Source organism: Convolutriloba macropyga, chromosome 5, assembly GCF_964194025.1.
Source record: "Convolutriloba macropyga chromosome 5, txConMacr16.3, whole genome shotgun sequence".
Lineage (NCBI taxonomy): Eukaryota > Metazoa > Xenacoelomorpha > Acoela > Convolutidae > Convolutriloba > Convolutriloba macropyga.
The window spans coordinates 20804493-20820478 of record NC_134472.1 but is presented as its reverse complement, the minus strand read 5'-3'; the positions used below and the strand labels follow the sequence as shown (position 1 = coordinate 20820478).

General features: G+C 35.6%; 1 protein-coding gene across 1 annotated transcript; it reads right to left on the bottom strand.

Moving 5' to 3' along the window:
- Positions 1 to 572: 572 nt before the first annotated feature.
- Positions 573 to 15645, bottom strand: LOC142339866 (beta-mannosidase-like). Its single transcript, XM_075390185.1, has 3 exons — positions 15230 to 15645; positions 13405 to 13575; positions 573 to 1027 (listed from the first exon to the last, which is right to left on the bottom strand). The coding sequence occupies exons 1-3, from the start codon at positions 15473 to 15475 to the stop codon at positions 698 to 700; spliced, it is 747 nt and encodes a 248-aa protein (XP_075246300.1). The 5' UTR covers positions 15476 to 15645; the 3' UTR covers positions 573 to 697.
- Between the last annotated feature and the right edge of the window lie 341 nt (positions 15646 to 15986).

Sequence of the window (15986 nt, the reverse complement as noted above, 5' to 3'; positions counted from 1 at the left end):
AAGATGAGGGAGAGGCTAATGTGGGAGAGGAGTGAAAGGGGGTGTCAAACTCTAAGAACCGCACTTCACACCAAGAGTACACGTCTCCAATACAGTTTCTGTTAATCGCATACTTGGAGACTAGTAAGCTGAAAGGCTCTAAGAGAACTTAATACCCTCTGGGCGCTACCTGTTTATCGTGGCTGAGGACGAAAAGTCAAATGGGTCAGGCGAAAAAGCATAAAAAGACCACAGGATTAAAATAATTGCTACAAACTTCGTTTGAGAGCAATTAAAAATTGTATTGCCAGAAACAGTTTCAACTAACAGAACGACAGAATCTGTTGCAAATTTTCTCTACTGAAAACCAAAATATTGTTTTTCTTCCTATTCTTTCAGGATAATCTTAGAAAACAAGCTTCCAATCATCGCGGCCAGAGTTTACAAATGCATCCCACAAAAACCTTTTTTGTATTCATCCAGTTTGTTTTAAATAATCACCACACTGTTTCAACTGATAACCACATTCATCTGTAACCCTGCTCTGCAATTTATACAATATCTCTCCCATCTACCTCGCTGCAAAAGAAAACTTTCCAATAGGGTAAATTAATATAGGATAAATTTAAACTTGATTGCTAAAACAATAAAGTAAGAAATATTCTGATTAGACACAGTGATTCAATACAAAATAGCACATTTGACAATTTCATCACATTTATGAACAATTTGGATATTTATTCAAGTAGAAGAATTTCAAAGATGATACAAACTTTTCCACACCATTATCATCAGCATAATGATAGAACACAAATTCCCTGAAATTGTTGAGATTGGTATCATCAGTTGTCATCAGGTGATCCCCATTTACAGTCCAATGACCTTTAAAGTCTGGCGAGTGGTCGATCCAAAAGAAAAGGGCCCATTTTGCGGCCTTCAATTGTATTGTAATATTGGTACCTGACGTTCCATTGTGCACTTCGTACGAGACAAATTCAACATTGGCACAAGGAAAGACATCTGAATTGTCAAAACTCTGCCAATAGACCTGTAGCATTCAGTTGTATATAGAAGAAACGTAGTTTTGCATAATCGGATGTAGTTGTTATGCCAATTAAGCTTGATGCGAGGGGGTTCTTGACTATATTATATCAGTATGATCACAGTCAGAAGTCAAACTTTTCGAAACAGAAAAAGGAAATTTAGAAGTTTTGATTTCACTGCAGCCGAGTAGCACTCAACTTACTCCACTCGAAGAATATAACAGAGGTTTTAAATTATTTTCATTCATGATACAGCAATCAACCTTTGTTTCGATTTAAAATATCAGAAAAAGGTGTTTGTAAATTTATATCGTTTTGATAAAATTTAACCAAGCTTAGACTTAAATTTTTTTATTCATAAAAAACAAATTCAACAATCGTGTTGATTATCTTTATCCTCGGTTGATGCCATTACAGTTAAAGTTAAGTAGTCATTTTGTTCATTTAAGGGAAGTGAACGCTTATGTAGAAACAAAAACCAGCTAAAAACTCATGAAATGCTCTTAAACGACTAGCGAGGGGCTGGCTTTGCGCGAATTGAGCTTAGGGAGACTTTTTTCGCTGTCAGAGGGCGCATGGTTTGGTAAATTGCATTCTTAAAGGACTAGTAAGGCCTTTCAACAAGTCAATGCTTCAAATCCTCGGTCTTCATCTGTTTACTCATTTCTAAAGACAAAACTCAACGGTCACACGCAAAAACGAACAGATGAAAAACCGGTAGTGCAAAAAGTGGAAAAACATAGCCGGAAGATTTCCAAATAGCTGCCTTGACTTGGGTGCCGTATAGAAACAGATGCAGATAGAAGTCTCCAAAGTCAATCGACACCGCTCAAAAAACTATGTAAAAACATGCGGTAATTCAAAAATATGGCTTGTTAAAATTCACTACGCAGAAGCCTTCCTATTATGGACTTTTACTACACAAATGAGTTCCTTTGACCTTCAACTAATTCAAATTAAACTTAAGTTTTAAAGTAAAAGATTTTAATGATTGAGATAAGTAACGTATGACTAAAATATAATCAAGCAAATGACCTAGAAACTTTTAATAGAGGCACACACACACACACACACACACACATACAGAAACAACCCAGAGAGAGAGAGAGAGAGAGAGAGAGAGAGAGAGAGAGAGAGAGAGAAAGAGAGAGAGAATTGCCGTCACGCTCGCAAATGTCGTTAGTGAGTGGAAATTCAGAAAATGAATTCCTCAGCTTTGATGTGTGCACACATGTAAAACGAACAAAGAGCGTCAGATGAGTAGCCGGAAGAATTCCAGAAACGACTCGAAATAGTCATCGACCATCCTCGCAGAACTAATGCACCTCCTATATTATAACTTGGCATTGTGAAACAATAGAAGGAAAAATACAAAAGAGAAGTAACAGATAAAAACTGATACAGTATCTGATAAAAATTACTTTAATTTGCTACAAAAAAATGGCTAGAGACCTTGCACCAAGCCTTTTGAAAAAAAAACAAAACAAAATCAGTTCATATATCAATAACAATCAGTTCGTATAGATATGCAGATGACGAGGGAAGCGATCCAGGACAAACTCTCTAAACTCGCTCATAAAAACTACACACGGTGCATTTATCGTACACGACTCTGAGAAAATTTCTATTTACATTTTCTACTAGATCATTCAACTACCCAACACTCGGCAGAGAAATATCAAACATAACCAACTAAACGTCGGAAGAATTGCTCTCGAACGACTAGTGGGAGCTGTATTCAATTGCAGCCTACATCAGTCGGGGTGGGGGGGGGGGAGTTCAGTAGTGGGCTTCAAATAACCACACTAGAGGTTAGCATGTACCACTATTAAGATTTAAAGTAAAAATGGCACACGTTTCGGCTTACTGTTCATTTGACTTTGTATTAAATAGCCGCCAATTGAATTCAGCTGTTCGAAATTGTGATTGAGAGAGAATTTTAGATCACGCGAAACGCAAAAAGTCAAGGGCGTAGAAGTCATTCGAAAAGTCAAAATTGTCGAGCAAAAATTTTGCATAAAAAAGACACACGTTTACAATAATTGCTATGAACTTCGTTCAAGAGCAAATAAACATCAATTAAGGAACAAAAATTGAAACATAGCCGGCTAATTGCCGGAAAATAGCCGCCATTGACCCGTTTCACGCACATTCGGATTGAAACAGAAAAATTTATGCGATAGCAAATGGTAATGTTTTTCTTGAGTTTGAAAAATTGTTCTTATTTGGTGTGTAAATTCTGCATATTCGGTTATATTCTAAAATTACACTTAAATCAGCATCCAAACTGAAGGCTATTACTCATAATATTAATAATGCCAGCTAGCAATCGCTTTAAAGAACTTTGACGACCTAACGCACTAAGACTTAATGACCGGGCTTTATTGGTTTATCCCGTTTCTTTCGATTTTGCTCTGTTGACAAGTTCAAATGGTAAGCTGAAAATAGAATCTTAAAGTGATCAAAAGTAACTCCATACTCACTTTTATTAGTTTAAATAATTGAGATATGCATTTGACTGAAAAATTTCCAGTTAATACAGCGTATAACAACTTTAAACACAGCTGACGTAAAATTTTAATCGAAAGTTCAAAATAATGCAAAATTACATGATTTTACACTAAATAGAAAGCTTTTGCCATATTTATGCTACCCTTTGTCCTAGAAAAAACAATCATTCAAAATATATCGTGCCATCACAAGAAGCATAAATGTCCCTTACAAAAGCCGAATCATGGGAAATTAATTATAAAAAATTAAAAGAAAAACTTATTGACACTTAAGTTACCCTGGTTTATAAAAAGTTATCAAGCAAATTCCGTGGAGATTCAACGTAGAAACAAAACAGGTTGAGCCTGAATCGGTCAGAGAAAAAAAATTAATTGATTTTCCGGAAGAGTCCTAGTGATATTGATATTCACCCGTACCGCTGTTCAACAACAAAGGTAAAAATTGCTATTGTCACAAAATACAGTGAACGAAAAATGCATTCTGTTCGGAGTTCTGCAGGACTGCACAAAAAGTTTCTTAAAACGAAAGAATACCTGCAGAAGTCTTTGAACCCTTCAAAAAATTTAACAACATAGGCCTTGAAAAGTTCAACCCTTCCTAATTTATTATATGTGAGTAATTCCAATGACAAAACTAAGCCAAAATGCTAAAAATGTTGCATTGAATCCAGAGTTCCCAAAATTGATTCATGATCACTATCGAGAATATAGCCACAAAATTGAGATCTTGAAACTGAAACAAAAGACCGAAAATGTTGAAAACTACGATTCGCATTATCATGGGAATGTGTATCTCCATTTTTTAGACAGGAGTACCATTTCTCAAAAAAAATTACAAGTGGAAGTTCTACAGTTTTCGAATGGACTCATTACTAGTAAACAAGACGATACTATACTCATTTTTGCAAAAAGAACCAAAGCCAGCCAGAGTTATCAGCCGCAAAAACTATCAGTCTGCAGCACAAGTATAAGGAATTCCATCAAACAACTGTATGGCAACCAATTTAATTTGAATAGTTGTGACAATAAACAGACAGCAGAACCAAACAACCATGATTTCAGCCAAAGAAACAAGAGAAGCTACTAACTACGGCGGATAAAGCCCGTACTGACAAATTGGGTATCATTTTGTGTTCTTGGTGACTTAGAAGTTCAGCAAATAGAAGACCAAAACCTTTCTTTTTTAAAAACTTAACTGAATCCTATTGAGACAAAAACACCTGTAGCTGCGCGTTCTGCTGCTGCTGGCCATCATTCTTCCCGCGTCAGCAGCAGCTAAAATCCCTGTGATCATTAAAATACCGAAGAGTGAATTGACAAAAAAAGCGTGTCATTAAAGACACTCAAAACACAGCCGTCTCTAACAACATTTTCAGCCTAAAAACTCAATTCGTGAAATTCTGTTTGACAACATATAAAAAGTAAAGTTAATAAAGTGTAATATTTGCTTAGTATGATCAAAAGTAACTCCATACCCACTTTTATTAGTTTAGATAATTGAGATATGCATTTGACTGAAAAGGTTCCAGCTAATAAATCGTATAACAGCTTTATACACAGCTGCCGTAAAATTTTAATCGAACGTTAAAAATAATGCAAATTTACATAATTTTACACTAAATAGAAAGCTTTTGGATTTTTTATGCTACCCTTTGTCCTAGAAAAAACAATCATTCAAAATATATCGTGCCATCACAAGAAGCATAAATATCCTTTACAAAAACCGAAGCATGGGAAATTACAACTTACAAAAAATTAAAAGAAAAACTTATTGTCAATTAAGTTACCCTGGTTTATAAAAAGTTCTCAAGCGAATTCCGTGGAGATTCAACGTAGAAACAAAACAGGTTGAGCCTGAATCGGTCAGAGAGTACAATTTAACTGATTTTCCGGAAGAGTCCTAGTGATATTGCTATTCACCCGTACAGCGGTTCAACAACAAAGGCAAAAATTGCTATTGTCGCAAAATACAGTGAACGAAAAATGCATTCTGTTCTGAGTTCTGCAGGACGGCACAAAAAGTTTCTTAAAACGAAAGAAAACCTACAGAAGTCTTTGAACCCTTCAAAAAATTTAACAACATAGGCCTTGAAAAGTTCAACCTTTCCTAATTTATTATATGTGAGTCATTCCAGTGACAAACCTAAGCCAAAATGCTACTAAAAATGTTGCATTGAATCCAGAGTTCCCAAAATTGATTCATGATCACTATCGAGAATATAGCCACAATATAAAGATCTTGAAACTGAAACAAATGACCGAAAACGTTGAAAACTACGACTCGCATTATCATGGGAATGTGCATCTCCATTTTTTAGACAGGAGTACCATTTCTCAAAAAAAAATTACAAGTGGAAGTTCTACAGTTTTCGAATGGACTCATTACTAGTAAACAAGACGATACTATACTAATTTTTGCAAAAAGAACCAAAACCAGCCAGTGTTATCAGCCGCAAAAACTATCAATCTGCAGCACAAATATAGGGAATTCCATCTCAAACAACTGTATGGCAACCATTTTAAATTGAATAGTTGTGACAATAAATAGACAGCAAAACCAAACAACCATGATTTCGGCCAAAGAAACGGCAGAAACTACTAATTACGGCGGATAAAGCCCGTACTGACAAATTGGGTATCATTTTGTGTTCTTGGTAAATTAGATGTTCATCAAGTAGAAGACCAAAAGCGTTCTTTTTTAAAAACTTTACTGAATCTTATTGAGACAAAAACTCCTGTAGCTGCGAGTTCTGCTGCTGCTGGCCATCATCCATCCCGCGTCAGCAGCAGCTTAAACCCCTGTGATCATTAATATACCGAAGAGTGAAATGACAAAAGAAAAAACAGGCGTGTCATTTAAGACACTCGAAACACAGCCGTCTCTAACAACATTTTCAGCCTAAAAACTCAATTGATGAAATTCTGTTTGACAACATATAAAAAGTAAGCTTAAAAAGGTGTAAAATTTGCTTAGGACGATCAAAAGTAACTCCATTCTCACTTTTATTAGTTCAAATAATTGAGATATGCATTTGACTGAAAAATTTCCCGTTAATACAGCGTATAACAGCTTCATACACAGCTGACGCAAAATTATAATCGAACGTTCAAAATAATGCAAATTTACATGATTTTACACTACATAGAAAGCTTTTGCCATATTTATGCTACCCTTTGTCCTAGAAAAAACAATCATTCAAAATATATCGTGCCATCACAAGAAGCATAAATGTCCCTTACAAAAGCCGAAGCATGGGAAATTAATTATAAAAATAAAAGAAAAACTTATTGACAATTAAGTTACCCTGGTTTATAAAAAGTTATCAAGCAAATTCCGTGGAGATTCAACGTAGAAACAAAACAGGTTGAGCCTGAATCGGTCAGAGAAAAAAAATTTAATTGGTTTTCCGGAAGAGTCCTAGTGATATTGATATTCACCCGTACCGCGGTTCAACAACAAAGGTAAAAATTGCTATTGTCACAAAATACAGTGAACGAAAAATGCATTCTGTTCGGAGTTCTGCAGGACTGCACAAAAAGTTTCTTAAAACGAAAAAAAACCTGCAGAAGTCTTTGAACCCTTCAAAAAATTTAACAACATAGGCCTTGAAAAGTTCAACCCTTCCTAATTTATTATATGTGAGTCATTCCAATGACAAAACTAAGCCAAAATGCTGAAAAAAGTTGCATTGAATCCAGAGTTCCCAAAATTGATTCATGATCACTATCGCGAATGTAGCCACAAGATTAAGATCTTGAAACTGAAACAAATGACCGAAAACGTTGAAAACTACGACTCGCATTATCATGGGAATGTGCATCTCCATTTTTTAGACAGGAGTACCATTTCTCAAAAAAAAATTACAAGTGGAAGTTCTACAGTTTTCGAATGGACTCATTACTAGTAAACAAGACGATACTATACTAATTTTTGCAAAAAGAACCAAAATCAGCCAGAGTTATCAGCCGCAAAAACTATCAGTCTACAGCACAAGTATAAGGAATTCCATCTCAAACAACTGTATGGCAACCATTTGAATAGTTGTGACAATAAACAGACAGCAGAACCAAACAACCATGATTTCGGCCAAAGAAACAACAAACTACTAATTACGGCGGATACAGCCCGTACTGACAAATTGGGTATCATTTTGTGTTCTTGGTAAATTAGATGTTCAGCAAGTAGAAGACCAAAAGCGTTCTTTTTTAAAAACTTTACTGAATCTTATTGAGACAAAAACACCTGTAGCTGCGAGTTCTGCTGCTGCTGGCTATCATTCATCCCCGTCAGCAGCAGCTAAAATCCCTGTGATCATTAATATACCGAAGAGTGAAATGACAAAAGAGAAAAAGGCGTGTCATTAAAGACACTCGAAACACAGCCGTCTCTAACATTTTCAGCCTAAAAACTCAATTGGTGAAAATCTGTTGGACATATAAAAAGTAAACTTATTAAAGTGTAATATTTGCTTAGGACAATCAAAAGTAACTCCATACTCATTTTTATTAGTTTATATAATTGAGATATGCATTTGACTGAAAATGTTCCAGCTAAAACAGCGTATAACAACTTTAAACACAGCTGACGTAAAATTTTAATCGAAAGTTCAAAATAATGCAAATTTACATAATTTTAGACTAAATAGAAAAGTTTTGCCTTATGCTACCCTTTGTCCTAGAAAAAACAATCATTCAAAATATATCGTGCCATCACAAGAAGCATAAATGTCCCTTACAAAAGCCGAAGCATGGGAAATTACTTACAAAAATTTAAAGAAAAACTTATTGACAATTAAGTTACTCTGGTTTATAAAAAGTTATCAAGCGAATTCCGTGGAGATTCAACGTAGAAACAAAACAGGTTGAGCCTGAATCGGTCAGAGAGTACAACTTAATTGATTTTCCGGAAGAGTCCTAGTGATATTGCTATTCACCCGTACCGCGGTTCAACAACAAAAGCAAAAATTGCTATTGCCGCAAAATACAGTGAACGAAAAATGCATTCTGTTCTGAGTTGTGCAGGACGGCAAAAAAGTTTCTTAAAACGAAAGAAAACCTGCAGAAACCTTTGAACCCTTCAAAAAGCTTGGCAACATAGGCCTTGAAAAGTTCACCCTTCCTAATTTATTATATGTGAGTCATTCCAATGACAAACCTAAGCCAAACTGCTACTAAAAATGTTGCATTGAATCCAGAGTTCCCAAAATTGATTCATGATCACTATCGAGAATATAGCCACAAAATTAAGAACTTGAAACTGAAACAAATGACCGAAAACGTTGAAAACTACGACTCGCATTATCATGGAAATGTGCATCTCCATTTTTTAGACAGGAGTACCATTTCTCAAAAAAAATTTCAAGTGGAAGTTCTACAGTTTTCGAATGGACTCATTACCAGTAAACAAGACGATACTATACTAATTTTTGCAAAAAGAACCGAAACCAGCGAGGGTTATCAGCCGCAAAAACTCAGTCTGCAGCACAAGTATAAGGAATTCCATCTCAAAAAACTGTATGGCAACCATTTTAATTTGAATAGTTGTGACAATAAACAGACAGCAGAACCACACAACCATGATTTCGGACAAAGAAACAACAGAAACTACTAATTACGGCGGATAAAGCCCGTACTGACAAATTGGGTATCATCTTGTGATGTTGGTGACTTAGATGTTCAGCAAAAAGAAGACCAAAAGCGTTTTTTTTTACAAAAAACTTTACTGAATCCTATTGAGACAAAAACTCCTGTAGCTGCGAGTTCTGCTGCTGCTGGCCATCATTCATCCCCGTCAGCAGCAGCTAAAATCCCTGTGATCATTAATATACCGAAGAGTGAAATGACAAAAGAAAAAAAGGCGTGTCATTAAAGACACTCGAAACACAGCCGTCTCTAACAACATTTTCAGCCTAAAAACTGAATTGGTGAAATTCTGTTTGACATATAAAAAATTAAACTTCTTAAAGTGTAATATTTGCTTAGGACAATCAAAAGTAACTCCATACTCATTTTTATTAGTTTATATAATTGAGATATGCATTTGCCTGAAAATGTTACAGCTAATACAGCGTATAACAACTTTATACACAGCTGAGGTAAAATTTTAAGTTCAAAATAATGCAAATTTACATGATTTTACACTAAATAGAAAGCTTTTGCCTTATTTATGCTACCCTTTGTCCTAGAAAAAACAATCAATCAAAAAATATCGTGCCATCACAAGAAGCATAAATGTCCCTTACAAAAGCCGAAGCATGGGAAATTACTTACAAAATTAAAAGAAAAACTTATTGACAATTAAGTTACCCTGGTTTATAAAAACTTATCAAGCGAAATCCGTGGAGATTCAACGTAGAAACAAAACAGGTTGAGCCTGAATCGGTCAAGAAGTAAAACTTAATTGATTTTCCGGAAGAGTCCTAGTGATATTGCTATTCACCCGTACCGCGGTTCAACAAAAGCAAAAATTGCTATTGTCGCAAAATACAGTGAACGAAAAATGCATTCTGTTCTGAGTTCTGCAGGATGGCACAAAAAGTTTCCTAAAACGAAAGAAAACCTGCAGAAATCTTTGAACCCTTCAAAAAGCTTGACAACGTAGGCCTTGAAAAGTTCACCCTTCCTAATTTATTATATGTGAGTGATTCCAATGACAAACCTAAGCCAAAATGCTATTAAAAATGTTGCATTGAATCCAGAGTTCCCAAAATTTATTAATGATCACTATCGAGAATATAGCCACAAAATTAAGATCTTGAAACTGAAACAAATGACCGAAAACGTTGAAAACTACGACTCGCATTATCATGGGAATGTGCATCTCCATTTTTTAGACAGGAGTACCATTTCTCAAAAAAAAATTACAAGTGGAAGTTCTACAGTTTTCGAATGGACTCATTACTAGTAAACAAGACGATACTATACTAATTTTTGCAAAAAGAACCAAAACCAGCCAGTGTTATCAGCCGCAAAAACTATCAATCTGCAGCACAAATATAGGGAATTCCATCTCAAACAACTGTATGGCAACCATTTTAAATTGAATAGTTGTGACAATAAATAGACAGCAAAACCAAACAACCATGATTTCGGCCATAGAAACAACAGAAACTACTAATTACGGCGGATAAAGCCCGTGCTGACAAATTGGGTATCATTTTGCGATGTTGGTGACTTAGATGTTCAGCAAATAGAAGACCAAAAGCGTTTTTTCAAAAACTTTACTGAATCCTATTGAGACAAAAACTCCTGTAGCTGCGCGTTCTGGTGCTGCTGGCCATCATTCATCCCGCGTCAGCAGCAGCTAAAATCCCTGTGATCATTAATATACCAAAGAGTGAATTGACAAAAGAAAAAAAAGCATGTCATTTAAGACACTCGAAACACATCCGTCTCTAACATTTTCAGCCAAAAACTCAATTGTTGAAATTCTGTTTGACAACATATAAAAAGTAAACTTATTAAATCTAAGTTAGGTGACTACTTCAGAAAAATCGGGCCTTATGAAAAATCAGATCAAATATATAATGGAAAAACTTTCAGTTTCCGATTGGTCACATCGATCCTCTTAGTTTGCCATGATCTTAAAACACTGAAAACCTCAAAACCGCATGGACCCACATATACCCACTTGGGCTATCAAAAATGTCAAAGATGTTTTATTGCACACATCACCTATTTGTTTGATGCCTTTTTGAGAGGAAACAATTTCTAGTTGAATTAAACAGCCATTATAACACTTTTTGAAAAAGGTGGTCAAACCCACCCTGAGATCTACAGGCCTATATCAAAGACAAGTTCACTTTCCAAACTATTTGAAACATTCCCTATAGATCAAATAATTGAATTTTTAATGAAAAAAATAATGTTCTTCTAACACAATTTGCTTTTCGATCAAAAGTGTCCACAATGGATACCCTGGTTTTCAGCACTGAAAATTTCAAATATCGCATTGAAGAAAAAAATACTTAATAACACCACTACTAGATCTGTCTAAAGGATTTGACGTAATCAATCACACTTTGACATCGAAACTTGAGGAATCAGGAATCAGCACAAGTGCTCAAATGTTGATAGTTGACTACTTGTCTAAACGCCTTCAGAAAACAAAGGCTAACGGCACTGAATTAGATTGGATTCAACTTCATTAAGGTGCGCCCCAAGGAACGACATTGGGGCCACTACGATTCACTCTACATCAACGACCTAAGATCAAAAAAATCAAATAATGGTCAACAAACTAGTACAATATGCAGATGACACACTGATCCTTACGTTCAGTCATGTTTTGCTAGATGCCAAAAATGAACTAAAAAAACCTTGAATTTAATTAGTTCTTGAAATGCATAGTCAAACACTTCAAGCACCAAAACAGTTCATTATTTTTTTGTAAAAATCTAAAGCCCTCGAAGCACCTAATGTAAAACTTAAAATAGGAAACTGTTGCATTAGTAATTTTAAATTAATCAAATACATGGGGGGTATACATAGATTCAGAGTTAATATACCAAGAAGAAAAGAAAAATATACTAGGTAAAATGGCATGTGATATAAAAACCATATATTCCCTACGAGAGGTAATATCAGATAACTACAAAGTTCCGGCTCCGAATGCACCTGTCAATAGCAACTTTCATTACTCTAGGTGATCTTCAATGGAATCAAAAACAATCTAATAACGTCACTCGGAAAACAATTACGCTGAGGCGTGAAAGCTTGTTTCCATAGAAAATAATATGATAGTTCTCTAGCTTACTCATGCTAAAAAACAAAATTTTACAAATCAAGAATTTCTTAGATCAAAAATTACTTTTTAAATTTTCGAAAACAGTCTCGAAAAACCTCCAGAACATCAAATGTTAGAATATCATACACGAAAATTAACAAAACACGAACAGTCAGCAAAATTTATCTAACAAACTCTATCTAGCTATTTAGAAAACTGCGTACTCAAGCGAGGTAGAATAATATATAAAAAATTTTTAATGAACGGAAAATATTCTCAATATCTCAAAAATGATCATAAATGCGATAAAGTTAAGGAAATTTTAGAACAATACTTTTTTCAATTGTCTTTAAAGAAGTATATTTGAATAAAAATTTGAATAAAAAAGTTTTTCTGTTTTGTAAATAACCTCTACACTGCCTCTGATATTTGATCCTATATGATTGAAACCAGATGGAATTTCAGTGCTCTTTTTTCACTAAAACTAAACAACTGCTTTGAAGCCGCACGCGATCGACTACTATTTTCAAAACCTGCTCTTCTCGCGCGCGCTCTCTCAAAAAAGTGACATGATCAGAAATCTACTCTCTCTCTCTCTCTCTCTCTCTCTCTCTCTCTCTCTCTCTCTCTCTCTCTCTCTCTCTCTCTCTCTCTCTCTCTCGCTCTCGCTCTCGCTCTCGCTCTCGCTCTCGCTCTCTCTCTCTCTCTCGCGCTCTCTCTCGCGCTCTCTCTCTCTCTCTCGCGCTCTCTCTCGCGCTCTCTCTCTCTCTCTCTCTCTCTCTCTCTCTCTCTCTCTCTCTCGCTCTCGCTCTCGCTCTCGCTCTCGCTCTCGCTCTCTCTCTCTCTCTCTCTCTCTCTCTCTCTCTCTCTCTCTCTTCTCTCTGCTAGTCAGTTTTTTCAGCAGTTTGACCTAAACAATTTGTTCTCACGCATTTCACTTCCTGTTTGAAATACAGTGCAACAAAATTACCGATCAGAATACGCTTCACCAACACTCCTCTTCGAATCGTAGAGAAACACCGCAATAGCTACGCTCAGCTTACAGCTTCGCAGCTATAAAAAGCAGACCCAGAGGATTTATATAATTGCTGCAAACTTCGTATGAGAGCAATTAATAACAAGTTAGGATTTCCCAACTCTCACCGACCTGATTTGTAGATATTGTTTGTGAGTTTACAATTAACTCAACATTGGCAAAACAGAAGTCTGCATCTGTAGAGTTACATGATGAATTGGAGATAAGATCAGCGACAGACAACTGACCGATTGAAGTTACTCCGTTTGAAGCGATGTCTTGATCGAATTCCAGCGTTTTCACCTGAAAATCAAAGAAGTACTTCAACGGAAGCTGGCTGATACGCCCTGAAAATAGAACTCTCCTGTTATAGAACTCGATATCTATAACAAGCTGGCTGTAACCGCTAGATTGCCACAAAATTGTATAACATAGCTGGCCGATTGCCAGAAAATAGCCGCAATAGCTTCGTAGAGCTGCAACCTCAATAAGATAGTAACAGAAACAGACCAAAGAAAAATTACTTTTTGTTAAATTCAGAGGTTCAGAGATGTTATATTTTGATTACGAATCCGTATCAGATATTGCTGCTCTCAAATAACCTTAATTTAGAATGGCACGCACTCACTTGACCATATCTCTTTGAATTAAAATAAAGAAAAGTCAGTTTCTGAGTCGGAAAGTCTTTTTTGAGAACCAGGTTAAGTCACGCATGAGCAAAATTCTAATCAAGCAAATGAACAAAAACACTCGCTCCAATAAGAGTGAAAAATGACGTCACGCACGCAATTCAGTTGAAATTGCATGATCGAATGGACAAAAAGCAGATTTGAAGTGATTGTGACGTCATATGGTCGTAACAAAAATCCGGACGACGAAAAAAAGTCCTGACGTACAATTCAAAGAACTTTCCTTGACTAAACACGAAACTAAACCTATAACGGACTATGAGTTAATTGAACAAAAAAGCACTAGCGAGAAAGCGAACTTATGTTCAAACACCGTTTTCTCACTCTACTTTAAAATTAGAGCGAAAAAAATTTTCGCCGCAAAATCACTCGCTTTTTCGCTCCACTTCCTGTTTCGGCCAACATCACCACTCCAATTTGACTTCAAAAATCATGAAAATGTTAACAGATCTTAAAAAAAGACAGCACCCCAATACAATTCAAATTCTTCGAATTGTAAAGACATAGCAGGACAACTCCTGAAATACAATTCAAAGAACTGTATTATTTTATGGCTTTTATAATTAGGTTCTTTTATACCTCAATACCGACCAAACAGACCTGTCATTGATGATACTAAGTAATAACACAACAGATAACTTAAAAAACGGGGCAAAATCTAAATGTCACTAATATTTTATGACAACAAATAGAGGCAAAGTCATAAAAAGTTTTAGCTGCCCCTTAATGAAATCCAGCGGGGGCAAATAGGCACAATTAGAACACATATGTACCGTCTCAAAAACACTGAAGGAGAGGAAACTCTGCAAACAAGTCAAATTGAGGCACCTGAAAAGAAAATTCATCTCAAAAACCGCCGAATTTCAAAAACCGCCTTCAAAAAACCGCCAAATCTCAAAAACCGCCAATTACCAATTTCTCACTCAAAAAGGCATCTCAAAACCGCCTTTAAAAAACCGCCAAATCTCAAAAACCGCCAAATACCAATTTCTCACTCCACTTTAAAGGTATTTTGAAAAAGTCACGCCTCAAACCTACTCGATTTTTTGCCCCCTTTACTATTTCAGTGTGACCAAAATCACCACTTTAATTTGACTTCTCATTTACGTGAAAAAGCCGAAAAAAAGCGTGAACAGCACCATTACAATTCAAATTTTTTGAATTGCAAAAAAACAAAGAGAAGATCAATGAAAGCCCCAGCTATCGCTGTGTGGCTATTAAAAAAGAACTGATTAATTTTGAAAAATGCCCGCGCAAAAAAGTCTTACCACAGTGTTTTTCGCTAAACTGATAACCATGATTTGAACCCGAGAGTCCCTGATCAGTTCCAAATGACTCGATGAAACAAAAACAGTAATTGCATCTTTCTTCGTATCAAATTGTCCAAACACATGAATACTTTCGAAAATTTGCTGAATAAAGTTGTGAGTCATCTTCCACTTTCCATAGTAGTCAATCGAGGCCCAAGTGGGTGCTTGCCAGATGTCATTGAGCTGCCAGTACATAGCTCCCATTGTGTTTCCACGCCCTGCTGCGTCTGAAATGACACCAGTATCACAATCAATCAATTCGCAAAATTATATAAATATTGCCATGTCAAATACAGTTTCATATGTACTAACTTTTTACCTGTATCACTGTTCTTCGACGGAGTGATACGATAAGAGAAAATACGAAATACAATTAACTGAGTTCCTGCAAAGAACGTAGCTTTCGTTCGGTTTTGCCAAAAGTTCAACAAAATTTATCAATAATTACCAAGATGCCAGAAGAAAACTCAAAGATCGTTCCCACAACAATGCACCACCGAATAATTATCTTAATTAAGGAAAGATTTTCGAAAATGATAAATTCATGATAAAATCTCAAGCTAAGAGCTTTGATAAGACTGGAAAAACAAGGCTTTTGCTTTAAAATTGGGGTAAGTTTGGACCTGCTTCTTTTCCTTGACTAATGTAGCTTTAAGTAATTCCGAAAAATTAGAGAAAATTGAAACCAATATTCATCAGAATAGTTTCCACAAAA